Source organism: Dendropsophus ebraccatus, chromosome 13, assembly GCF_027789765.1.
Source record: "Dendropsophus ebraccatus isolate aDenEbr1 chromosome 13, aDenEbr1.pat, whole genome shotgun sequence".
NCBI lineage: Eukaryota > Metazoa > Chordata > Amphibia > Anura > Hylidae > Dendropsophus > Dendropsophus ebraccatus.
This window is the reverse complement of record NC_091466.1, coordinates 16,700,856-16,727,933: the sequence shown is the minus strand read 5'-3', so window position 1 is coordinate 16,727,933 and position 27,078 is coordinate 16,700,856. Positions and strand designations below refer to the sequence as shown.

The 27,078-nt window shown below is 47.6% G+C and overlaps 1 protein-coding gene across 7 annotated transcripts in view; it reads left to right on the top strand.

Moving 5' to 3' along the window:
* The first annotated feature begins 2,600 nt into the window (after positions 1–2,600).
* Positions 2,601–27,078, top strand: part of MTA1 (metastasis associated 1) — a 66,188-nt gene continuing 41,710 nt past the window's right edge. For all 7 annotated transcript variants that reach the window (XM_069950197.1, XM_069950196.1, XM_069950200.1 and 4 more), the window contains exons 1-4: positions 2,601–2,954; positions 19,114–19,181; positions 20,721–20,814; positions 25,548–25,674. In XM_069950197.1, coding sequence (XP_069806298.1) covers positions 2,927–2,954; positions 19,114–19,181; positions 20,721–20,814; positions 25,548–25,674 — 317 coding nt within the window. In that variant the 5' untranslated portion in view covers positions 2,601–2,926. The remainder of the gene's footprint in view (positions 2,955–19,113; positions 19,182–20,720; positions 20,815–25,547; positions 25,675–27,078) is intronic.

The following is a 27,078-nucleotide window of genomic DNA, read 5'->3' as shown; positions in this document are numbered from 1 at the left end:
ATTATACCGGGGGCAGAGCCTTGTAGTGAAGCGTTATACCGGGGGGGCAGAGCCTTGTAGTGAGGTCCGGGCACTGGATGCGTTATACTGGGGGCAGAGCCATGTAGTGAAGCGTTATACTGGGGGGGCAGAGCCTTGTAGTGGAGCATTATAGCAGGGGCAGAGCCTTGTAAAGAGGTCTGGGCTTTGGGTCCGTTATACTGGGGGGCAGAGCCTTGTAGTGAGGTCCAGGCATTAGATATGTTATACAGGGGGGCAGAGCCTTGTAGTGGAGCATTATACCGGGGGGCAGAGCCTTGTAGTGAGGTCCGGGCACTGGGTGCGTTATACTGGGGGGCAGAGCAATGTAGTGAAGCATTATACCAGGGGGCAGAGCCTTGTAGTGAGGTCCGGGCACTGGGTGCGTTATACTGGGGGGTAGAGCCTTGTAGTGGAGCGTTATACCGAGGGGTAGATCCTTGTAGTGGAGCATTATATGGGGGGGGGGGGGCAGATCCTTGTAGTGGAGCATTATACCGGGGGCAGAGCCTTGTAGTGAGGTCGGGGCACTGGATACGTTATACTAAGGGCAGAGCCTTGTAGTGAAGTGTTATACCGGGGGGGCAGAGCCTTGTAGTGAGGTTCAGGCACTGGATACGTTATACTAAGGGCAGAGCCTTGTAGTGAAGTGTTATACCGGGGGGGCAGAGCCTTGTAGTGTGGTCCAGGCACTGGATGCGTTATACCGGGGGCAGAGCCTTGTAAAGAGGTCTGGGTCCTGGGTGCGTTATACCGGGGGGCAGAGCCTTGTAGTGGAGCGTTATACCGGGGGCAGAGCCATGTAGTGAGGTCCGGGCATTAGATATGTTATACAGGGGGGGTAGAACCTTGTAGTGGAGCGTTATACCGGGGGTTAGAGCCTTTCTAGGGGAGCGTTATACCGGGGGGCAGAGCCTTGTAGTGGAGCGTTATACCGGGGGGCAGAGCCTTGTAGTGAGGTCCGGGCACTGGGTGCGTTATACTGGGGGGGGTAGAGCCTTGTAGTGGAACTTTATACCGGGGGGCAGAGCCTTGTAGTGAGGTCCAAGCACTGGATGCGTTATACTGGGTGCAGAGCCCTGTATTGGAGCGTTATACTGGGGGGGTAGAGCCTTGTAGTGGAGCGTTATACTGGGGGGGTAGAGCCTTGTAGTGGAGCGTTATACTGGGGGGTAGAGCCTTGTAGTGGAGCATTATACTAGGGGGGGCAGAGCCTTGTAGTGGAGCGTTATACCGGGGGGCAGAGCCTTGGAGTGGAGCGTTATACCAGGGGGCAGAGCCTTGGAGTGGAGCGTTATACCAGGGGGCAGAGCCTTGTAGTGGAGCGTTATACCAGGGGGCAGAGCCTTGTAGTGGAGCGTTATACCAGGGGGCAGAGCCTTGTAGTGGAGCGTTATACCGGGGGGGGGGGGGGTAGAGCCTTGTAGTGGAGCGTTATACCGGGGGGGGGGGGGGGTAGAGCCTTGTATTGGAGCGTTATACTGGGGGGGTACAGCCTTGTAGTGGAGCGTTATACTGGGGGGGTAGAGCCTTGTAGTGGAGCGTTTATACTGGGGGGCAGAGCCTTGTAGTGGAGCGTTATACTGGGGGGGGGGGGGTAGAGCCTTGTAGTGGAGCGTTATACCGGGGGGGCAGAGCCTTGTAGTGGAGCGTTATACTGGGGGGGGGGGGGGGGTACAGCCTTGTAGTGGAGCGTTATACCGGGGGGGCAGAGCCTTGTAGTGGAGCGTTATACCGGGGGGGTAGAGCCTTGTAGTGGAGCGTTATACTGGGGGGGTAGAGCCTTGTAGTGGAGCGTTATACTGGGGGGGTAGAGCCTTGTAGTGGAGCGTTATACCGGGGGCAGAGCCTTGTAGTGGAGCGTTATACTGGGGGGGGGGGGGGGGGTAGAGCCTTGTAGTGAGGTCCGGGCACTGGATGTGTTATACAGGGGGGCAGAGCCTTGTAGTGGAGCGTTATACCGGGGGGCAGAGCCTTGTAGTGGAGCGTTATACCGGGGGGCAGAGCCTTGTAGTGGAGCGTTATACTGGGGGGGTAGAGCCTTGTAGTGGAGCATTATACTGGGGGGCAGAGCCTTGTAGTGGAGCGTTATACTGGGGGGGGGGGGGGTAGAGCCTTGTAGTGGAGCGTTATACTGGGGGGAGGGGCAGAGCCTTGTAGTGGAGCGTTATACTGGGGGGGGGGGGTAGAGCCTTGTAGTGGAGCGTTATACTGGGGGGGTAGAGCCTTGTAGTGGAGCGTTATACCGGGGGGTAGAGCCTTGTAGCGGAGCGTTATACTGGGGGGGTAGAGCCTTGTAGTGGAGCGTTATACTGGGGGGGTAGAGCCTTGTAGTGGAGCGTTATACTGGGGGGGTAGAGCCTTGTAGTGGAGCGTTATACCGGGGGGGTAGAGCCTTGTAGTGGAGCGTTATACCGGGGGGGGGGGGGGTAGAGCCTTGTAGTGGAGCGTTATACTGGGGGGGGGGGTAGAGCCTTGTAGTGGAGCGTTATACCGGGGGGGTAGAGCCTTGTAGTGGAGCGTTATACCGGGGGGCGGGCACTGTGACTGCTTCCTCCCCTGCCTCCTCCTCCTCCCCGGCCGCCTGTGTTGCTGTTTCTTCTCCTCTTCCTCCGAGCACATTGCCATCAGGAGGGAAGGCACTGCCCCTTTAAATGCATCCTTCTCCCCTCCTCCTCCTCGGCTGATCGATCCTCCATTTTCCCCCCCAAATAATCCGCCTGCGATCCCACCTGGAGAATAGGGAGGCGGATATATATTTGTTTTTATTATTTTGTCGCAGCGCTCCCGGATTGTCGCTGGAGCCCGGGAATAAGGGGGCGCCCCCCGGAGTTGGATTATAAAGTGTCGGGGGGTGTTGGGGGGAGCCGTCCTCCTCCTCCTGCGCCCTCCCTGCCGCCCGCTGGATATGGCTGCGAACATGTACAGGGTCGGAGGTAAGAGGCGCATTGTGTGGGGCCTGCGGGGATGGCGCGCTGCTCTGCTGCCCCTGCTGGGGGGAGAGGAGGCGGCAGCTGCTGCAGAACCTCTTCTCCCCGTTATCACGTGTGGACATCTATCTTGTGGCCCCGGGGTCGCCCCGGGCCAGTGTCAGGGGTGTCGCCCGCCTCGGGCCCGCAGGCCTCCCCCTGTCTCCCGCACTCTGGCGCAGCGGGGTTGGCGCACTGTAGCGAGTGGTCGCGGCTCTTTGTGGCGCACAGGCGGAGGTGGCGCGTCCAGTCACGTCTGACAGCTCGTGCGGTACCGCCAGACGGCGGCAAATTGTCAGGGGTTTTGTGCGTTTTTGAGCGGTAATTGTGGTGAGGTAAAGGTAAAGAGGCTGCAGACAACATGGCGAGGGAGGGGGAGTGTGACACAATGGAGGCTGAACGGCAGGAAGAGGCGGCGGGGACAGGGGCTGGGGGGACCCCCGATGTGCCAGGGGGCATGGAGGGTGCCAGGGGGGCACACTGGGCAGGGTGGGTCTTGTTATGGCTGTGCTCACACCTGTGTTGGGTGATGGTAGCGGCTGTGGTACTCTGAGGGACACTATGGCGGTGTGTGGGACAGACGCAGGCCGCTCGTATAATACGGACGCGTGTACTTGTAATGGAAGTGAGCCGCCATGGAGAGCCCGTACTGTAATGTGTCCGGCATGTAACGCCAGCAGTGCCCACTGACTATAATGGGTCCCACATATAACGCCCACAGTGCCCGCTGACTATAATGTGTCCGGCATGTAACGCCCACAGTGCCCGCTGACTATAACAGGTCCCACATGTAACGCCCACAGTGCCCGCTGACTATAATGTGTCCGGCATGTAACGCCAGCAGTGCCCGCTGACTATAATGTGTCCGGCATGTAACGCCCACAGTGCCCGCTGACTATAATAGGTCCCACATATAACGCCCACAGTGCCCGCTGACTATAATAGGTCCCACATATAACGCCCACAGTGCCCACTGACTATAACAGGTCCCACATATAACGCCCACAGTGCCCACTGACTATAACAGGTCCCACATATAACGCCCACAGTGCCCACTGACTATAATAGGTCCCACATATAACGCCCACAGTGCCCGCTGACTATGTGTCCGGCATGTAACGCCAGCAGTGCCCACTGACTATAATAGGTCCCACATATAACGCCCACAGTGCCCGCTGACTATAATAGGTCCCACATATAACGCCCACAGTGCCCGCTGACTATAATAGGTCCCACATATAACGCCCACAGTGCCCACTGACTATAACAGGTCCCACATATAACGCCCACAGTGCCCGCTGACTATAATAGGTCCCACATATAACGCCCACAGTGCCCACTGACTATAACAGGTCCCACATATAACGCCCACAGTGCCCGCTGACTATAATGGGTCCCACATGTAACGCCAGCAGTGCCCGCTGACTATAATGGGTCCCACATGTAACGCCAGCAGTGCCCACTGATTATAATGGGTCCCACATGTAACGCCCACAGTGCCCGCTGACTATAATAGTGTCCGCTGACTATAATGGGTCCCACATGTAACGCCAGCAGTGTCCGCTGACTATAATAGGTCCCACGTGTAACGTCAACAGTGCCCGCTGACTATAATGGGTCCCACGTGTAACGCCAACAGTGCCCACTGACTATAATGGATCCCACATGTTCTTCCAGCAGAGCCCACTGACTATAATGGCTCTTGCATGTAATGCCAACAGTTCTCAATCACTATAATGGGTACCACCCGTAACGCCAACAGTGCCCACTGACTATAATGGGTATCACATGTACTGTCAGCAGAGCCCACTGGCTATAATGGGTACCACATGTAACGCCAACAGTGTCCACTGACTATAATGGGTATCACATGTACTGTCAGCAGAGCCCACTGGCTATAATGGGTACCACATGTAACGCCAACAGTGTCCACTGACTATAATGGATCCCACATGTTCTGCCAGCAGAGCCCACTGACTATTATTAGTCTCGCATGTAACACCAACATTACTAACTGTCTATAATGGGTCCTGTACATAATACTTGCAGAGCCCACGGTCTATATTGGGTCCTGTATGGAACACCAACATTACCTGCGGATTATAATGGGTAATGTACAGAACATCGGCAGACAGAGCCCACTGACTGTAATGGGTCCTGTACGGAACCCCATCAGTGCCCACTGACTATAATGGGTCCTGCATGTAATGCTAGCAGAACCCACTGACTCAATGGGTTCCCTACATAATGCTAGCAGAGCCCACTGTTTATAATGGGTCTTGCATGTCAAGGAAACATTACCCACTGAAGATAATGCGTCCTGTATGGAACGCCAACATTACCCACTGACTATAATTGGTCCCATGTGTAACGCCAACAGAGCCCAATGACTATACTGGGTCCCACACATGTCCATATTACAGAACGTCAGCAGAGCCCACTGACTGTAATGGGTCCTGCATGTAATGCAATTGTTGCCCACTGTCTATAATGGGTCCTGTTCGTAACGCTAACATTACCCACTGTCTATAATGGGTCTCACACATAACGCCAGCAGAGCCTACCGACTATACTGGGTCCCGCACATGTCCATATTACACGTGTGTGGACGGCAGTGGGACTGCCTATAGGCGCTGGTCACACAGGGTATTGTGAGGCAGGGGTATATGCCTGTATGGTGTTTTATACAAATCATCAGCAATTTTTACGTATTTTTAGAAGACAAAGCGCATATAATCCTGGTGAGACTGGCGCTTTGGAGTATGTTTGACCTGTGCCATAGATGTTTAGCTGGTACGGTGTTTGGGCCTTGTCCGTACTGCGTGCGGTCCCAGAAAAGCTGATAAGATTCCTCATTGACCTGTCTTGTAGTATATAAAGTTTTGGCAACATTGCGGCATTGGTCATGTGACACGAAGATCGGATGCTGGTCAGTGTGATGGCGGTGCGATACGTGATGCAACTGTTACCAAAAAACCAAACCTGGCAGATTGGGAACCTCAGGGTATGTTAGGGGACTGCGACTTCTCTGTGACTGGTCTGTGATTTATTGTACAGCCATACCTTTTTTTTTTTTTTTTTTCTGCTACCCATTTTGACCCTTCTAATAAACCAGTGGGTGGTTTAACCTCTTTTTAGGGTGGGTTCACACATAACTGATCCGCAGCGGATTTCTGCGCTGGACATCCCGCTGTGAGTATGTCAGCAGCCCGCCACGTTAACACACACACACACACACACACACACCGCCAGAGCCTATACTTCACCTGGTCCCCGTTCCAGGGCTCCCGAAGCAAGCTGGCGGGGCGTGAACAGGGTGAGCTGCTGACAAACTCGGGGTGTGTCTTCCCATAAGTGTACATGGCAGGGATCCGTTATGTGTGAACCTACCCTTAAACAAGAAGTCCGGCCAGACCAGTTTTTTTTTGTTTTTTGTTTTTTTTAAGCAAATGCTGGGAAAGAGGAGAATAAAAGAAATAACATGCTCTTACCTTCCCCACTCCAGTGCTGGTGGCTGCATACCCCTACTCGGGTCCCCGGCTGCTTTCTGGTCTGAGCGGAAACTCTGGTCGTGACATCTGAGTACAAAGGCCAAGGCGGGCCTAATACGGCCGCTGACTGGCTGAGAAGACCTAACACGTCACAATCTGGGTCCCTGCTCAGACCGGGAAGCACCCGGGGACCAGAGCGGGGGAGGTAAGAGTATGGTATTTCTTTTATCCTCCCCAGCACTAGCTAAAAAAAAAAAAAAGGGTCTGGCCGGGCTTCACCTTTAAAGGGGTACTCCAGTGGGGGGGGCACTTTTTCGCTGGGAAAAGACATCCACTCACCTCCCCGGTTCCAGCGGCAGGTCCTGCATTGTGGCGCTCCGGTGTCTGACGCGGGCCCGAGATGGGACGTCTCAGATCCCGCCTCCTTCACTGACTGGCTGAGCGGACTTGAAACGGATCCTGCCTCCTTCACTGACTGGCTGAGCAGACCTGAGACGTCACGTCTCGGGCCCGCATCAGACACCAGGAAGCGGCTGGGGACCGGAGCGCCGCGATGCAGGACCCACCACTGGAACCGGGGAGGTGAGTGGACGTCTTTTCCCTCAGCCACCTCGTCCCCAGTCACAGTGAAAAAGTGCGCCCCCCACCCCCCGCTGGAGTACCCCTTTAAGCTGTCGCCAAAACTCTCCTGATCTCCGCATGCAGCTATGTCTCCTGATTTCTGCTGTACACGTATTCTGGATGGGAAGAGTGGAGACAGACTGTCAGACTCTCCTAGCAATGGCTGATCTTCCCTGAGAACAGAAGGATCAGGCAATTGAAATTCTGCAGCCTGATCTTGGTTGGAAAAAAAAAAATCCCTGTCTTGCAAATGTTAGCTACAAGACTGTGAGATAAACGTTAGCGGTGGTTTTGGTGGACCGGCCATCTTAAGTGCATATCGGCATCTTCATTATACATTATATTCCATGCAGGGACTTGATGTCATCCTTGTGTATTGGTAACACTGAAATCACAGGGCCGTAGCCTTACAGTTTTACGTCCGTTGTAGTCACTTGACGGCGCTGTAACTTGTAAATGTGCGTTGGGTGGAACGATTTTTGCCCACTGATCCTCGATGCATAGACCCGTGTGGGGTATTAGCGGCGGACAGATATATGCCGATGTCCATTAAGTTTAAGTTGTTACGATTGTTTGTCCAAACTCTTGACATGTCATCTATTTCTGAGGCCCATTAGTTATAACTGTGGAGTGTGCACAGCTCCACTCCATGGCCGGCCACCCGATCCTTTCAGGCTGGACTAGTCTTTGAAGCCCATCTCCTGTAATCGGCCAGAACAGGAGCCCCCTGGCTATAACCAATCATCACGGAGCATCTCAGGGCTGACGCACAGTAGAAAACAAACTTTTGACATGTCATAAGTACAAGTGACAATACGGCTTCAACCCCTTAACCCAGGAAGTGAGCTTTTTCCAATAGTGACAGCTGAGATTAGAGGGTGGCCCCGGGGGGCCAGATCAACTGCTGCCAGAGATTTGTGATTTACCAACCTGGAGAGGAGGAGAGATTTTCTGGTTCAATGATTTGCTGCTGCTCTGGACAGTTCCTGACATGGACAGAGGTGGCAGCAGAGAGCACAGTGTCAGACTGGAAAGAATACACCACTTCATTCAGGACATACAGCAGCTGATAAGTAGAGATGAGCGAACGGCTAATCATAACAAAGCGCTTCGTTTGATCAGCGCTCAGCTCATCAAGCTGCCGGCCTTTCAGCACTGCTCTGCTCCCTGACGGGCGCTGGGGAAAAGTTGGATCCAATCCTGGAAAACTGTAAGAAGTTTCCCAGAATTGGATCAAGTTTTTCCCAGCATCCTGGGAGGAGGGGCAGGGAGCAGAGCAGCGCTGAAAGGCCGGCAGCTTGAAGAGCAGAGCGCTGATCAAACAAAGCGCTTTGTTAGAGCGAATGTACCTTAAAGGGGTAGTGCGGCGGTAAAGAATTATTGACATAATAACACACATTACAAAGTTATACAACTTTGTAATGTATGTTATGTATGTGAATGGCCCCCTTCCCCGTGTCCCACCACCCCCACCCGTGTACCCGGAAGTGTGGTGCGCTATACTCACCTGTCACGTGCCGACTCGTCTCCGATCTTTAGCCTGCGATGTCGTCTTCAGACGGCCGGACCGAATCCCTCCCAACGTCCTGAGTGCCGGCCGCCCTCTTCAGCGTCATCTGCTGCTCAGCCGCGATTGGCTGAGCATAACTGCTCGGCCGATGGGGGCCTGATAATACCTGTAAACGAACGACGATCTGCTAAATCGGCGCTCGTTTACTGGGCCTATTACACGGCCCAATAATCGCTTAACAAGGGCTGCAGGGACATCGTTACCTGCATGTTTAACCTGTATACATACCTATCCAGGTTGCAGGGCTCCTCTTCCTCTGTGCTTCTCCCAGAGTCCCGCGCGCTCCAGCTTCACAGCGGCTTGTCTCAGCTGACAAGCCGCTCAGCCAGTCACTGGCTGCGGCGGTCCCGGCCTGTGATTGGCCGAGCAGCCTGTCAGCTGAGACAAGCCGCTGTGAAGCTGGAGCGCGCGGGACTCTGGAAGAAGCACAGAGGAAGAGGAGCCCTGCAACCTGGATAGGTATGTATTCCTCTTTTTATATCGTCAGTGTCGGCCGCGCACTGCTATTGCATGTAGCGGTGCGCGGTTGGCGCCCGACGATTATAGGTCAGAAACTATATCAACGATCAGCAGATGACAACGATCATCGGCTGATCGTTGTCTTTATTACACAAAACTATAATTGGCCGGATAGGGCCAATTATCGTTCCGTGTAATAGTACCCTAAGACAATTCCACTTTACACCAGTTTGATAATCTCCACCATGGTGCTTTTTTTGGGAGGGGGGGATGTTTTTTTTTTTTTTTTTTTTTTTCCCAAAACACGTCGCTGAGTCTGGCATTCTTTGGCTCAAAAACTCCCTTGCTGTGCGTATGACTTTAAGAAAAAATAAATAAATACATTTTCCTGGTTTTTGTCACCTTTTGTGGTCAAGCAGCAAGGTCCTGTGATGGCAGAGGAAAAGAGAAGTTCAGTACACAAAAACACTAACCCCGCCCAAAAAAAACATTCACACATAAAGTCAAAGCTAGAAAAAATACCAGAAAAAAACGAAAATGCATGGGAAAAAAACGGCCTGAACATGGCATTTTTAATGACTTTCAGGGGGGCCTGAAAATGTGTGTGAGGGCACCCTAAATAGGAGAGAAATAAGTGCAGGGCTAAATCCTGTACATACCGGATGCCACCAGGTCCAGTGGATCCAAACAGATCCAAAATATATATAGTAATTATGCAATAATACATATGTGTTATTATAAACTATTAGCCCTGTATAAGGCTGGCGTCACACAGCAATATTTGGCTGACTAGTTTGCTCCCGATGCATTTACCTATGTTCATGCAGTGTTCTCGGGATTATTGGTGACCTTATAGTGGCACGGGGTTCTGCTTTAATTCAGTGGGTAGAAAAAACGACTGTAAATACTGTTGTATTTTGAAGTGAAATACAACTTTGTGAAAATAACCTGATCACATCATCTGAATCAGACATCAATCTTATTGATGTCTGATCATGAGCATTGATGATTTTTTTTTTTGTTGTATCAAGGTATATATCGAAAAGAATGTATAAAAAGGTGATCAAAAAGTCCTAGCTATGTTACCAATATCATACCAATTGGGCAAAGAAATGAAGCCCCATACAGCTCGTAGGTTGAAAAGTAAAACAGGTATAAGAGTCACTGAACTATAGAATAAAGATATCGTGTCAGTTTTACCGTAAGGTGCATTATGTAAACACTGAGACCCCTCAGAAGTTACGAAATTGTGTTTTTAATACAGTATAAGGGTAGCTTCACACGTACCGTATCGCTGCGTTTTTTACATGCGTTAACGCTGGGTTTTTGCTGCGTTTTTTACATGCGCGTTTTGATTTTCAGATGAAAATAATGTGAAAATCAAAACGCGCATGTTAAAAATGCATGTAAAAAAAAGCAGCGTTAAAAACGCAGTGATACGCTACGTATGAAGCTACCCTAAAAGTTCACACTACGTATATTTCAGTCAGTATTGTGGTCCTCATATTGCAACCAAAACCAGGAGTGGATTAAAAACACAGAAAGGCTCTGTTCACGCAATGTTGTAATTGAGTGGATGGCCGTCATTTAATGGCAAATATTTGCTGTTATTTTAAAACAACGGCTGTTGTATTGAAATAATGGCCGTTATTTACTGTTATATGGCGGTCATCCACTCAATTTCACCATTGTGTGGACAGATCCTTTCTGTGTTTTTAATCCACTCCTGGTTTTGGTTGCAATATGAGGACCGCAATACTGACTGAAATATACGTAGTGTGAACCCAGCCTAAACTTGCGGTTTCGTCGTACATGTTATGGTTGATTGAAAGCACCAATAAAAAGTACACTTGTTCCTGAAGAACACAAGCCCTTACCTGGCCCTGTAGATGGAGAAACAAAAGCGCTATAGCTCTCCGAAATGCAAAAATAAAAATGGTCCTGGTCATTTTGGCCATGAAGGGGTTAATCAATAAAATGATTAGTTTTTGAATATAATTTGTCAGGGGTTTGGTGAGTTTTGATAGGTGTTATAACCTTATAACTAGAGATGAGCGATTAGTGAGATATTCGATAATTCGAAATTCGATTCGCATAGCTCCTGATATTCATGTATTCGAACGAATTTCGAATCCCATTATAGTCTATGGGAGAAAAATCCTTGGGACCTGGAAATTAATATTCGACCACCAGGAGGTCACCAAGTGCACAATGACACCTCAGGAAATGATGCACACACCCCTGGATGCATATGGGTCAGCAGGGGAAGCATGCCTGGGTGCATCTAACACACTAGTGATGAGCGAACGCACTTGTGTACGTGTCAGGTGCAGTGTAAAATACGTAATAACGAAAATTAACAATAACTACAAATCAGTAGTAGCGAGGTAAGAGGTATTATCCCACAATCACAGTATACAGCCATATACCGGATATATAATTGTTTTTACAACAATAAAATTAAAGGGATGGTCAACGTCTTTACAGGACGCAGACTGCGCAAATCAGTAGTAGCAAGATAACCGGTATTATCCCACACTTACAGTATACAGCCGTATACACTATCTGTAGATGTCTGAACACACTGCCTGTCTCACAACAGCTTTTAAATCAGTTTTTTATAGTTTTAGCCCTAGTTTTAGCCCTAACAAGGGCTTTTGGGGGTCCCTTCCTACCTAACTTTGCCTAAAAGCTGTCTCTCCCTGGTGTACAGCCTGTCCCTCTCTAGCTCCAACCAGCGCCTGACACAAATCTGAAATCACTATTCTTATATCCAGGAGGTGACTTAGTATAGCCAGCCAATCACAGTTAGAGGTTTTGTTTTGTTTTTTGTTTTTTAAAGAGGACCTGTCACCCCCCGGTGGAGACCCTTATACTTACCCCGTGCACGAAGTCCCGCACCCGTTGCCGAGATATTGCTGTCGGAAGCCCAGCGCACGCTCATCAGAGTTGAGTCCGACGCTTATAGAGAATGATGTCTCCATTCATTCTCTATTAGCGTCGGACTCATCTCTGAGCACGCACTGGACTTCCGATGGCGATATCTCAGCAACTGGAGTGGGACTTTGTGCGCGGGGAAAGTATAATGGGGGGGGGTGACAGGTTCCCTTTAAGTCCAGCCTATTCCTAGTGCCTGTCCCTCCCCCACTGCATGTTTATTGGCTGGAAAAAAGCACCAGGGGATGTGGGGGGGGGGGGGGCGCGAATCGAACTCTTTCTGTGTTGGCGTTAGAATATTCTAATAGCTCGAATAGTGTACTATTCGATAGTATTCGCTCATCACTAGTCATTACCATAACCCGCTTTGTTCCTTGTGCCATACTATTACATCCACCTTACAGTACATGAATACTATATGTCCGCTTGGTGGTTCTCTGTATACTGTACATATGTATATACTATGATGCAGGAATAGCTGATGGGTAGCTAATATTTGTCTGACTTAGGGGTGATCATACATGTAGTGCTGGCAGCTGTAGCATCATTAATATAAGGTATGTATCATTGCCGAGGGTCTGACTGCTGGGACCTCCCTGTGAAAAACGGGGTCCTGAATCTCCCATAATGCATTGTCTGTGGAAGCTGCCAAGTATAATGTTTGGCTATCTCTGGGAGTGGTGGCATATATGTACCTCTGTGATCATACGCATGTCCCCCATTCTGTACATTATTGCTGGGACAACAACCCCTTTTTTATAGGGGAAGATAAAGCATTTGTATCCCGCTGTATGGGATATTGAGGCTCCTCCAGAGCGGTGGTGCTGCTGACAACTGTTTTGCAGTAAAATCTTTTAGGTGTCAGCAGCACCACCACTCTGGAGGGAGGAGAGGAAGGCTTACTGCATAGTCAACTTCCTGGCTTCCCTGGGGGAGCTCTGATGTAATTTTCCATATATGGTCACTGTCCATATTTGGACAATTACATCATCAGGGCTTCCCCAAGCTGGGTAGCAGGACCCTGGAGGAGGAAGTGGCAGAGGTCTCTGCATCTGTGATTTGGGAAACTTCAGTGATGGTGTCTGTAAATGGAGAGTAATGCCAGATAATGGCCTTTTTTAATATTTTTATATTTCTTTATTTGTAAATGTAATTATTTTTGTACGTTAATATGGGGGTGCCTTATTGCTCTAGCTTAACGTGCAGCATTTAGAGGTATGCTTTACAGCATCCCCCATGGTCATTGAAAACCGTAGACTGGAGTTGATTGACTTTTATGGGAGAGTTTTCAAGGCAAGGAGAGGGTGAGCACCGATTATCACATATTATCTTGTATTTATATCTGTGACATGTAAATAGTAAAAAAAAAAAAACAACATTTTCAAAAATGTAATGTAAAAAAAGATTTTTGTGATGATACATTCCCTTTAAGGGCTCGGATGCTGTCAGGGCATAGTAGGGAAAGCCACATGGGTTACAGCCCCCAGCATGCCGCATTACATATATGCATGGTAGGGGATCGTCTCATGGATGCATCTGGTGTACCCATCCATTCCCCTCAGGGACTGTGCCAGATCCCCCCCGACGTAAGCATCACAGGAGCAGGTGTAGCCTTGTGCCATGATTCATGCTTGCTGTAGGCATAAATCAGGTGTGGCAGGTGACCATGCCTCCTCCTTACCCTGACGCATTAGGTGATCAGGTAAGCTGCTGCTTTTCCGTAGCGTACTCTAAGGGCGCTTTTTAATAAACGCCCCCCTATGTACCTCCATGTGAGATTCCTCCTGTGTGCCGCCATGATCCGCACTAGGACATGTCCTGTTATTTTATGCAACGTATTGCGGATCCGTGAAAAAGTGGGTTGTGGGAATAACGCAATAGAAATCAGTGGGAACTAAGTTGTTCTGTGATTGCGGATCCGCGGTCACGGACAACTTTGCAGGACGTGTGAATAAGGCCTTTGTCCAAACATGGCGGAGTCTCCTGCTTTAGCTGAGGTGGCAGACATAGTTTGCAGCCGTACTGATTTATATTCCTCTACCAAACTGATTTCCTACTGCTCCCCGTCTTTGCAGAGAAAGAGGGTGGATGCTGTGGCAGAAATCTAACTTTTTTCCACTTTTTTCAACTAAAGCATTGGATCAGTACTTTTGAGTGTAAGTTTTTGTTTATCTTTTTTTTTTTTTTTCCTCGCAGAGAAGCTATCCAGCACCCTTTTAAATAAGGAGAACTAATTTCTTAAAATTTGGTAACTTTGGTCTGGCTACGCCCAACCTTGGCTGTCCCCCTTGCCCTGACCTAACTTATGGCCTACATAGGCCCTTCCTTAGTCTGCACAGCTCGCCCCAGTCCCTTGTATATATTTGTTCTTCTGCATTCTGTCACTTTCAGTTTTATTCTCAGTGTTACTTCTATGTTCCCGTCACTGCAGAAGTGTTGTATAAGTTATTGTTCATATCTGTGTTGGATCCATTTGACTTTAATGGGGTCGGTTGGGTTCCGTCTGGTGTCCATTTATTTTGCAGGATTTGAGCAGACAAAAAATGATTAGTTCTGATAAATAATCGAATTTTATGACAAAGCTGTAGTATATCCCATGGTTAGAGTCCTGAATAGCACTGGGTTCTGGGTATTTAGCCCCTTAGATGCCAGGGTCAGCTCGGTGGGATGGGTGATAACACTGGATCCCAGGGGTTTAGCCCCTTAGATGCCAGGGTACGTTCAGTAACATCTATAAACTTTCTCTTTTTATAATTTGTTTTACACTTATTTTGATTTGTTAAAAAGAAAAAAAAATCAGATTACAAGGTGATTCAGGTTTTTAGAAACATGCGCCGTTGTTTCATCAATCCAGAATGTACAGCTTATATCTAGAATTTGTGTATTTGCTATTTGCTTATTAGTGGGAAAACTGGCATTTTTTTTCTCTCACCAGCCCATTGAAATTAGGTACAAAGGGGGTGACTGCCCCCAATAGTATATAGGCTGCCTGTGCGCTCTCCCCCAGTAGTATATTGCCTGCCTGTGCGCTCTCCCCCAGTAGTATATAGCCACCCTGTGCGCTCTCCTCCTCCCATATAGCATAAAAACACTTATACTCCCCTTGTCCTGGCATCGGCGCTCCAGTGACATCAGTCGAGCGCCGAAACATGAGGCAGAGAGTGGCCTCTTGTGACCGCTGCGGCCACAAGAGTGACTGACAGGGAGGGAGCCAATGGCACCCTTGCTCAGTGCTGCTCTACGGTAACTGTGATCGCTTGTTACGAGCGCTAATAGTTACTATGCAGAGTGCAGCTCCGTAGACAGCTGACCTCCGCGATCCGCCAGTTGTGGACCCCTTTGATATGAAGTAAACCTGCTAGATCCATCCAAGGTTTGGATTTGGAGACATTTTTGACTGTGTAAGGACACCCTAGTAGTTCTATGAGGTTCCCCCCCCCCCTCCACTAAATAAATAAATAAATAAATAAATAAAAAATATATATTTATATATTATTTGTGTATGTATGTATGTTCAACCCTAAAACCGTTTGATTGACCCCCCCCCCCCCCCCCCCCCCAACACACACACACACACACACACACACACACACACACACACTCTCTCTACGTTGCGTTGCGGCTGCTAAAGTCTGTGTTGATGTGGATGTGGAATTTGGTTAGAATTTTCTAGGAGAAAGCTCTTCTGTTGACTTCTCAGTGTCTTTTTGTTATGGGTCAGGGTCCATTTACACAGAAAGATTATCTGACAGATTAAAGATTTGAAGCCAAAGCCAGAAACAGACTATAAACCGAGATCAGGTCATAAAGGAAAGACTGAGATTTCTTCTCTTTTCAAATCCATTCCTGGCTTTGGCTTCAAATCTTTGGCAGATAATCTGTCAGATAATCTTTCTCTGTAAATGGACCCTTATGCTGCGTTTACACACAGAGATTTATCTGACAGATTTTGGAAGCCAAAGCCAGGAATGGATTTGAAAAGAGGATAGATCCCAGTCTTTCCTTTATGACCTGATCCCTGTTTATAGTCTGTTCCTGGTTTGGGCTTCAAAGATCTGTCAGATAAATCTGTCTGTGTAAACGCACCATAAAATATAAATCTACATCACATGGATTTCAGTGGGGAATAGAATTGAACCTTAGAATTGATACAAGACTTTTTTGATTGGGGTTTTCCCGTTGAAGTCAGAGAGAACTATCCGCAGGTTAGGCAGATGTAACCAGCTGATGGCCCCTATTTTGCACCGTGCGCAGAGGAGGAAGCTATGTCTCTTACCTGCCTCCTCGGAGCTGTTTCTATGCTATTAGCAATGTAATCCTCAGTGTGGAGCACCATTAGGAGCACTGCCCCGCCCCCAGAGTGTGAGCTGACCTGCTCCATTAATTATCATTACAAGGAGCTGCCAGTTGGTGCTCTGGGGGAGGGGCAGTACGCCTAACGGTGTTCCGTACACTGCTAACCGTACGGGAACAGCACAGAGGAGGAAGTTAGGAGACTTACCACTCACCTTGACACCCTGTGCCCAGTGGGGGGCTGCCAGCAGGCTAGATTAATCTATTCGTCTGATAGTTCCACTATAAGTGAAAACGAAACTGCTAAATTTTCTGTAGAAAAAAAACTGTGAATATTTCCTTAGGCAGTCTACTGCTGTGTGTCTCTCCTTCTTAGGTAGCCTGAACCATGTGTCAAGGTATTTCTGAGGGTCAGACATAGTGTTGAGTGGACAAGTCAGTTCCTTCGGCAGAAGGCAGAATCCACCCGGCCAAAGAATGGTGTCTGTGGCACGGGCAGGTTCGAGCGACAGAATCCGTCGGAACTTATCCGTTCTTGAACAGACCCCAGTGTGCTCAGGATTCTCTCATCTCTACTCCTGGGTCTTCACGGTGATGTTTGGTTAGTGGTGCCACTTGCTTAAAGGGGTTGTCTAGCGAAAATCTTTTTCTTTCAAATCAACTGGTGTCAGAAAGTTATATAGATTTGTAATTTACTTTTATTGAAAAAAATCTCAAGTCTTCCCATACTTTTAAGCTGCTGTATGTCCTGCAGGAAATGTTTTATTTTCAGTCTGACACAGTGCTCTCTGCTGACATCTCTGGCCGAGACAGGAGCAGGAAAGGCCAGAGGTGGCAGCAGAGAGCACTGTGTCAGACTGAAAATAAAACATTTCCTGCAGGACATAGAGCAGCTTAAAAGTATGGGAAGGCTTGAGATTTTTTTTTAATAAAAGTAAATTACAAATCTATATAACTTTCTGACACCAGTTGATTTGAAAGAAAAATTTTTGCTGAATAACCCCTTCCCTCCGCAGGACGTATCGGCGTATCAGAGGGAGGCCGCGCCATGGGCCGGGGCTCATGGTCAAATTGACACTGATCCCGGCTCGGCAATCTATGTAGATGGTCTGCTGCAGACCATTATAATAGAGCACCGATCTGATGGATCGTTACTCTATTATGTACACAGCATTAATTTCAATGGGAGACCAGTGCTGTGTATGAAGAAGTCCCCCAGGGGGTCAGTGCTGTGTATATAGAAGTCCCCCAAGGGAATCAGTGCTGTGTATATAGAAATCCCCCAGGGGGGTCAGTGCTGTGTATATAAAAGTCCCCCAAGGGAATCAGTGCTGTGTATATAGAAATCCCCCAGGGGGATCAGTGCTGTGTATATAGAAGTCCCCCAGGGGGGTCAGTTCTGTGTATATAGAAGTCCCCCAGGGGGATCAGTGCTGTGTATATAGAAGTCCCCCAGGGGGATCAGTGCTGTGTATATAGAAGTCCCCCTAATTACTGTTAGTGGGAATAAAAAAAAGTGTTAATAAAAAAAAAAACCTCTCCCCTAATAAAAGTTTAAATCCCCCCCCCCTTTCCCATTTTATAAATATAAATAAACATGTTTGCCATCCCATAGACCAAAAGATAAAAGCGTTATTATTAAGAGCAATTTTTAAAGAACATTTAGGTTTTTTTTAAAGGTTTTGATTTTTTACAAGCTATCAATTAATATAAATGTATACATATCGTTGTAATCGTATCAACCTGAGGAACATGCATAACAAGTCAGTTTTACCATATGGTGCATGACGTAAACACAAAACCACCCCAAATAAAAAATATTGCGGTTTTGCAATAATTTTATGCAAAAATATGTCTGCCATTGCAAAGTACGATTAGTTGCACAAAAAATAAAGGACACATGTGGGTCTGTAGGGGAAAAAATGCAAGTGCCATGGCCTTTTAAACCCGAGGAGGAAAAGACTAAAATATGCCCAGGAGGGAAGGGTTAATGGTGTTGCAGCCTTTAAGAGACGGTATATACTACATACTTACAGACCATGTGACACTTAGGTTACACACAGGTGACTTCTGAAGGAAATTGGTTGCACCAGAACATTTTTAGGGGCTTCATAGCAAAAGGGGTGAATACATATGCACAATTTTTATTTTCAATTTTTTTTCCCCAAAAATGTAATTTTTTTTTTTCTCTTCCCCCATTCACCCATGTAGACTGTTGAATTTGCTGCAGATGTGCTGAGCATCCATCAATAGTTCCCACCAAACATCGTAGATCACCTGCGATTTTTCATAGCAAATTTGTTTTGTTGACGATGGTGTAGAGAATATGCGACCATCTGCAGTGGATGTGACGTGCTGCGGAGCCAAATGCTGTGCTGGAATGTGCAGCACTGTTATCCTTAGTATAGAGATGTATATTGTCCTCTATATGAGATGCATATATTGTTCTCTTGTATATACAGTGTATATATTCTCCTGTATGACCTGTACTTATTGTTCTCCTGTATATGAGATGTATATATTGTTCTCCTGTATATGAGATGTGTGTGTATATATTGTTCTCCTGTATATAAGATGTATATATACTTCTATATATCTATATATGAGGGGGGTGTGTGTGTGTGTATATGTATGTGTATATATATATATATATATATATATATATATATATATATATATATATATATATATATATTATATTATTGTTCTCCTGTAGACTGGCTTCATTGATCTTTGTGTCACGTGTATATTTCAGATTATGTTTACTTTGAAAATTCTTCAAGCAACCCGTACCTGATAAGAAGAATAGAAGAGCTCAACAAGGTACCTGCTTCACATCAATGGATTACCGACATTGTTTATTTCTAATTAGAGACAGATACTGAGACATTATATTCATTTTTTTTTTTTTTCTATTGTAATCAGAATCCACGTGATATTACACAGTTTTGATATGTTTGATAATGAGCGCTCGCTTACAGAGCCTATTACACGGCTCGACTATTAGACAGCAGAGGAGATAGAGAGAGAGATATTATATATATATTTAATCTCTCTCGCTCTCTCTCTCTCTCTCTCTCTCTCTCTCTCTCTCTCTCTCTCTCTATATATCTATATATATATATATATATATATATATATATATATATATATATATATATATATATATATATATTATAAAAATATTTCTCCCTTGCTTTATATAGTAGATAATGCTGTATACTTACCTGTCAGTGTTCCCCTGCCTCTTCCCAGCTGATCAAAGCCGCCGCTAACAGATGGATCTGCCAGTCACTGGCCGCGGCGCTGTCCAGTCTCAGGGAGTGCCTGTCACTTCAGAGACTGATACAGAAGCTTCAGCAGCGGCTGGGAAGAGTCTACCAGGGAGCAGGTTAAAAGTAAATTTTTATTATTCCCTATATACTATTATCGGCTGCTGACGGCAAACTTCGTATTACACGGAGCGATGCGCAGTCGGCAGCTGATGATTTGAGAAAATACTGAAAGGCAACGATCACCTCCTCAGCCAATCTTTATCTTTATTGCTCAGGGTATTTGCCCAAATGTTTTTGCAAACATCTTTCGTGAATGGCCGGGTACCCCTTAATCTACATAGTGGTGACCTTTTAGATTGTGATGCTATCCTTGTATAATGAGATACTGGATTTATATTACACATCTAAAATTAGACGGTCTCCACATAAGGAGGACTGGCCTCCTATCAGGATATTTATTCTGACTGCTTTCTGGTGTGATATTAGGAGTTATAGTGTTATATATATATATATGAGATAGAACGGCATCTTCCGCATGTGTTTTAGATGCATAGACCTGACAATGTAACACAACCTGTTCCAGCAGTCAGTGACTCGCTCTATTTCTATGGTGCTGTATAAAGCGTGGCACAGGTCGTTGCTTAGTTCTTCAGATGCCTAGGACATTAGCGTTATGTCTTTATTGTCTGGTATCTAGTTGTCTTAAACTGGGATAAGCCATTAGTATATTGAGGGTGCAACTCCCAACACCCCCGCTGATCAGATGATTGAGGCTGCTCAGGCAAGAACTGCAGCCTTTTCATCATCAGGCACAGCGCCGTGTACTTTACTGGCTGAGCCTGGTACTGCGGCTTCCTACAGCTCAGCAAAGTAAAAAGGAACAACATGATGAATGCAAAAAAAAAAAATCATCTTACCCCGAGCACAGTTGCCATTTCCCAAGTATCGTTTTGTATATACGTTTTGTCCTCCTTTGCAGAACTTTTCCACAGATCACAACACTCCGCGTAAAGATCAGATAGAATAAGCCAAAGATGTCTCCTGACAATGACGTGTTATAGACTTGTGAATATCTTTTCTTCTACAGACTGCGAATGGAAATGTGGAGGCAAAGGTTGTGTGTTTCTATAGAAGGAGAGATATATCCAGCACGCTTATTTCTTTAGCAGACAAACATGCAAGTAAGTACATTATATTTATACCATGTCATCTGGCGTCTATATTATGGATACATTTACCTTTCTCTAGGTCAGGGATGGGGAAACCTTTGGCCTTTCAGCTGTTGCAAAACGACAACTCCCATCATGCCTGGACAGCCAAAGCTTTAGCTTTGGCTGTCCAGGCATGATGGGAATTGTAGTTTTGCAACAGCTGGAGAACCAAGGTTCTCCGTCCTTGCTCTAGGTAAAGTCCCTATTCCTTCTGAATCCTCTTCAGGCTTTGGCTCAGAAATTTTTTTTGGCTTTGATCCATGAATGGCAGTCTGTCTTCCATTAATGTCTGAAGGGCGGTATGCAGATCTGCTGTTCAGGTGAACTGTGGCTCCAGCACAACGTTACGGAAGCTCTTTACCATTCATTGTACTGCTGAGCTGCAGTACCCTGGCGCCACCACTATACAATGAACGGCACACTGTTCCCAGTCCCACGTAGTCTCATTAAATGTGTATGTGCTGAAGCTGCAGCCGCACCATGCCGATCAGACATTGATGGTCTATCCTGCAGAGAGGCCATCATTTTATAATGCCCAGAGAGCCTTTTGTTAACAAATAAGAATCACAGCATTTTTCTGAGAATATTCCGCCACATAGCATTATCCGTTCCCCTGCACATGACTCTACTTCCTATTCCTAAGGCTTATTTGTCGGCTAGTTAACCATTTAGACGTTGCTTTCAAAACGGACAGTGGCATTTAGATGGTTTGTAAATGCCTTCCATGGTGTTCTGGTGTGGTGGATTGGTACCTGTAGTGCAATCGGGGGAAGCCCAGGGCTGTTTTAATACATTGGTGGGCCCAGTGCACAACCCTCAAGAGTGGGGCCCCCCCACTGCAGCGCTATCAGAATCGGAGCTCCACACACAGTATAATGCCCTGAATGCCCCCACACTGTATTAGGAGCCCCAATACATACGGTAGTTACCTTATAACCTTATAAAGATATCACCAATGATACCATTACACAATACCGCCACACCATGACCACTATCACTACAGACCCTATAACAGTTACATCCATTTACTCACATGGGGCGTCTTCTCTGATCAGAGTCTTTCACCTTTTTCTTTCACTCCATCCAGCCTGGGCCACCTTTTAAGTCTTCCCCCGGCTGTGAATCTTCTCTTCAGAATCTGCCAGAGAAACATTTTAGGCTCCAACACATACAGTAGTAAGGTCCCCTGTACCCCTATACAGTAGTCACCCCCCTCTGTGCCCCTATATAGTTACAACCCTCTGTGCTCCCACTTAATAATTTGGTATGCTCTGTGCCCCAATATAGTAGTAAGGTCCCTATATAGTATAGGCCCCTCTGTGCAGCCCCAGTGTTAGTATAGACCCGTGTGCTGCCCCCAGTAGTATAGAAAGCTGTGTGCTGCCCCCAGTAGTATATAGAGCTGTGTGCTGCCCCCAGTAGTATATAGAGCTGTGTGCTGCCCCCAGTAGTATATAGAGCTGTGTGCTGCCCCCAGTAGTATATAGAGCTGTGTGCTGCCCCCAGTAGTATATAGAGCTGTGTGCTGCCCCCAGTAGTATATAGAGCTGTGTGCTGCCCCCAGTAGTATATAGAGCTGTGTGCTGCCCCCAGTAGTATATAGAGCTGTGTGCTGCCCCCAGTAGTATATAGACCCCTTGTGCTGCCCCCAGTAGTATATAGAGCTGTGTGCTGCCCCCAGTAGTATATAGACCCCTTGTGCACTGCCCCCAGTAGTATATAGACCACTAGGTGCTGCCCCCAGCAGTATATATATACCCCCTGTGTGCCCCCCAGTTATATATATATACCCCCTGTGTGCCCCCCCAGTTATATATATACCCCTGTGTGCCCCCCAGTTATATATATATACCCCCTGTGTGCCCCCCCAGTTATATATATACCCCCTGTGTGCCCCCCCAGTTATATATATACCCCCTGTGTGCCCCCCCCAGTTATATATACCCCCTTTTATATAATCCCCCCTGTCACTGTGTGCTCCCCCAGTTTAAATATACCTCCTGTGTGCCCCCCCATTATATAGCCCCCCTTTGTGCTTCCCCCTCCCATATAGCAAGTAACAAAAAAAAAAAAAACACTTTATACTCACCTGGGTCCGCACGTTCCTCTTCTCTTTACCTCACCTCACCTCACTCTTATGGCCGCAGGCAGTGCTTTACCTGCGGTCACAAGAGGCCGCTCTCCCCTCTCGCGGTGTCGGTGCTGAGTGACGTCACTCAGCGCCGATACCACTGCGGGAAAGCGGCCTCTTGTGACCGCAGGCAAAGCACTGCCTGCGGCCACAAGGATGTCTGACAGGGAGGGAGCCAATGGCTCCCGACCTGTCAGTGCCGCTGCTGCCGCCTGTACCTATGAGCGCTCATAGCTACAGTACAGAGCGCCGCAGGGGGGAGGGCCTGCAGGGGGCGCCATGGATGGGTAACTTACCCATCCCGATGGCACCCCCCTGGCAGGCTGGTGGTCGGAGCCCTGTGTGACCGCAATGGTCGCACAGAGCAAAGGCCGGCCCTGCTCAGGGTGGGACCCTTTAACTAGTGGGCCCGGTGCACGTGCACCATGGGCCCTCTGGTTAAAGCGGCCCTGGGGAAGCCACTCTGTTATACTTACAGCCCAAATGAACATTTGTTGTTGCCACCTGCGGAATCGCTCGAGCTACTAAATTATCACATTCGTGATCGCCAAGGTGCACAGTTGCAGTTTTTTGGTCACATCACATCTAGAATAAAGTGATCAAAAAGTCACATGTGCAGGCAAGATACTGATATAAAGTACAGATTAGATCTCAAAAAAGTATGCCTGAAATAGCCCAATAGATCAAAAAAATTAAAAGGGTATACAGATCAAAATAGAAAAATTTGTAACACTTTTTTTTTCCCCAAAAATTTTTTTGAAAAGCCGTAAAATAAAAGCTATATATACTGGCTGTTGCTGTAATCGTACTGACTTGAAGAACACAGATAACATGTCAGTTTTACAGGACAACATAAAGACCCCTGCTTCCTGATGGGGGGGGGGGGTTCCAGCTAATTAACAGTTTAAATGTCTCTGTCAAAACTAACAGCCATTTAAATGACTATAAAACACCATCACCTTGTGGTGGATAATGATGCAATCGTAGAAGGGCGATCCATGCTTCAGACCAGCAAGGTTAATACTAGTTGTTTACTATGGGCTCCAGCTGCCCATAGTAACTGAGCACTGATGTCATAAATCAGTGCATGACATATGTACTGCATTGATCTCTATTAGAGATCAGTGCAGTTATCATAGAAGTTACTATTGGACCCCAGCCAGGAGATGGGGACCAATTGCCATGATCCCCTCCTTGGTAACACTGACCACCGATAAAATGAGGCAATTTTAGAGCAGAAAGAAGACACAGACAAGTGATCAGCAAGAAGGTCAATGCAGAGATAGGGACACAAAATACTGTCATGTGGCCTGAGCTGCGGAGCCCCAAAATCCACATATTTGCTTTCTGCAATGTTTGTTGGGGTCTTAAGTCCCTTTGACTTGTATTGAGCTTTAGTTGCTGCAGATGTTCTTCGCGGAAGCTGCTGCTGACTGTAATTTAGCGAAGGCTAAAAGTGGCTTTATGGTTTGTGCAAACATCAATGTAATGTATGCAGTTTTTGCTTGGTGTCTGGTTGCCGCTGCTCATCCTATAGGATGGCTTTACACACTGGTAAGGCGGTTTGTGTGTGTTGCCGTATTCTAGGTTGTAGGGTCACACATCTGACAGTATCTGCTTTCTAGAAGATAACTGGATGTGCTCTGCTCCACAAAGACATATGAGATGCCTGACTGTATATCTTTACCAGCAGACGATACTTCAGTAGAAGGGGAGATCTTTCTGCTGTATTATCTGTCGTCTTCATCAGAGCCGCACATACTTTTTTTTCCAGCCTTTTTTTCATTCCCGTTCTCTCCTTCATATAATCCGTCACACTATGGTCTCTAGTCACAGGCATGTATGATGTTTACATAAAGCAGACTATGTTGGAAACCAATGTATAAAATTCACAAGGTGGCAGGTTTCTTGTGGATTTGCAGCAGATTCATCACTGGTTTCCCTCCCGTTACATTGCAGAATCTTATGCACAAATCTCAAGTCTACACGCTGCACACCTGCGTATGCTATTCAGACACCAATTCATTGTGCTGATCATGTGAGCGCTGGAAGCGTGGCCTGTGATCAGATCCCTAATCCCTATCCGGAACTGGGATCATTCATATGACTAATCCCACCAGCAACATTGAAGAGCCACTGGCATTAAAAATAACAGGCATCACTGCCGAGACCCACTGTGATCAGGAGATCTAGCCGGGAGAGAGCGTGGCAGCAGCGCGATCCACTTCCCTGCTCCTCACTGATTCCACAGTCATCAGAATTAGTCAGGAGATATAACTGGGGAGTGGATCATGCTGGCTGCTGCGCTTTCTCCCTGGCTATGTATCCTGATCACAGCAGGTCTCAGCAGGGAGGTCTTATGACACTTCAATAGTTATTTTTTATAAATGACTCTTTAATTTTATGCTGAAACCTACACAAAGACAACAAATACCCCCACCCCCACACCCATGGTGTCCTTGTGACCCTAACAACCTGCACAGTACTTCTATAACCTTATTAGTGTCTGGTGTACACCAACTGCAACAGTTTGTTTTCCAGAATTGTTGATTTATATTTGTATTTACTTCAGGGGAAATGGAAGAAGAAATGGAAAATCCAGAAATGGTGGATTTACCCGAAAAATTAAAGCACCAGTTACGGCACAGAGAGCTTTTTCTATCTCGGCAGCTGGAGTCCTTACCAGCAACGCACATAAGGTGAGTGAGACTCCATTCACTGACGTGGAGGACTCTATGGTCAAAATGTAGAGGCGCTAGATCCTCAGTATAACATTCCAGCTATGTAGAAATGGCAGCAATATATGTGTTTCAGTGAAATGATAGAATCCAGGGATTTGATCAAATGATGAAAATGAACGCGCCGTTCCATCATTTCCCTAGGGAAATGATGGAATGAACGATCGAGGAGTCGCCCGGCTCTGTTTGGCGGCGGAGGCTGACGGGGGAGAAGAGTGGCATACCTCCCCGGCAGGCATATGTTGGCGGGGCGGACGGGGGAGCATAGTGGCACGCATACAGCGGCGGGGCGGTTGGGGAGCAAAGCGGCACACCTCCCAGCAGGGATACAGCATTGGAGCGGGGGAGAAGAGCGGACGGGCTGGGGGAGCAGGAGGCGTGTCGCGGACCGGCCTGGGGAACAGGAGGCGTGTCAGAGGGCGAGGTGGACGGGAAGCATGAGGTGTATCGCAGGGCGGGGCGGACTGGAGTCAAACGGGCTGGGGGAGCAGGAGGCGTGTCGTGGGGCACACGGGCCGGGGGAGCAGGAGGCGTGTCGCAGGGTGGGGCGGACGGGCCGGTGGAGCAGGGGGCCTGTCGCAGGGCGGGATGGGGAGCGGAGCGGCACACCCCTAGACAGGTGTGCGGGGGCGGACAGGCCGGGGGAGCGGGAGGCGGATAGCAGGGGAAACAAGCAGAACGGGGAGCAGAGGCGGACAGGGAGCAGAGTTGACAGGCCGGGGGGAGCAGAGAGGCAATACGGTAAGCGAATTCTATGTCTCAGGGGGAAATGATAGAGTTCATTCCATAATTTCCCTGAAAGGGGTCAGTGATTTGATCAATTGCCTAGGGAAATGATGGAATGGCGTGGTCATTGCATCATTTCCTGGGAATTGTTCAAATCCCAGATTCTATCATTTCACTGCAACATATATAAACTATTGCACCGCTAGGGTAGCCCTTTAAGGAGGATGAGGTTTAACTATAGTCTATTCCCCTGGCCACTTTCTACACCATTGGATCTAATACTTACCGCTGCAGTCAAAATTATTAAACCCTATTACCTTCCCATAAAAAATTAGGGTGATTTGCAAACATAAAAGAACAAACGAGAACAATGTGAATAGTCCAATAATTATGATTGCAGCTGTGTGAGCTATATAGGGTTCCACATGGCCAATGCAGGAGCTGTATACACAGGACACCTGTGTGTGAATGGAGCCATGATCATTCCAGATAAGCAGCCTTATGCGGCATTCATTACCGCCGGTGGCTGAAGAAGTTGGATGCAGCCCTAAGGCTGCCTGGAAAAGGTGGATACAGCCTATGTTTGTATCCAGTTTGTATCCATGTTTTCTAGAACTCCCAAGGACTGCATCCAACTTC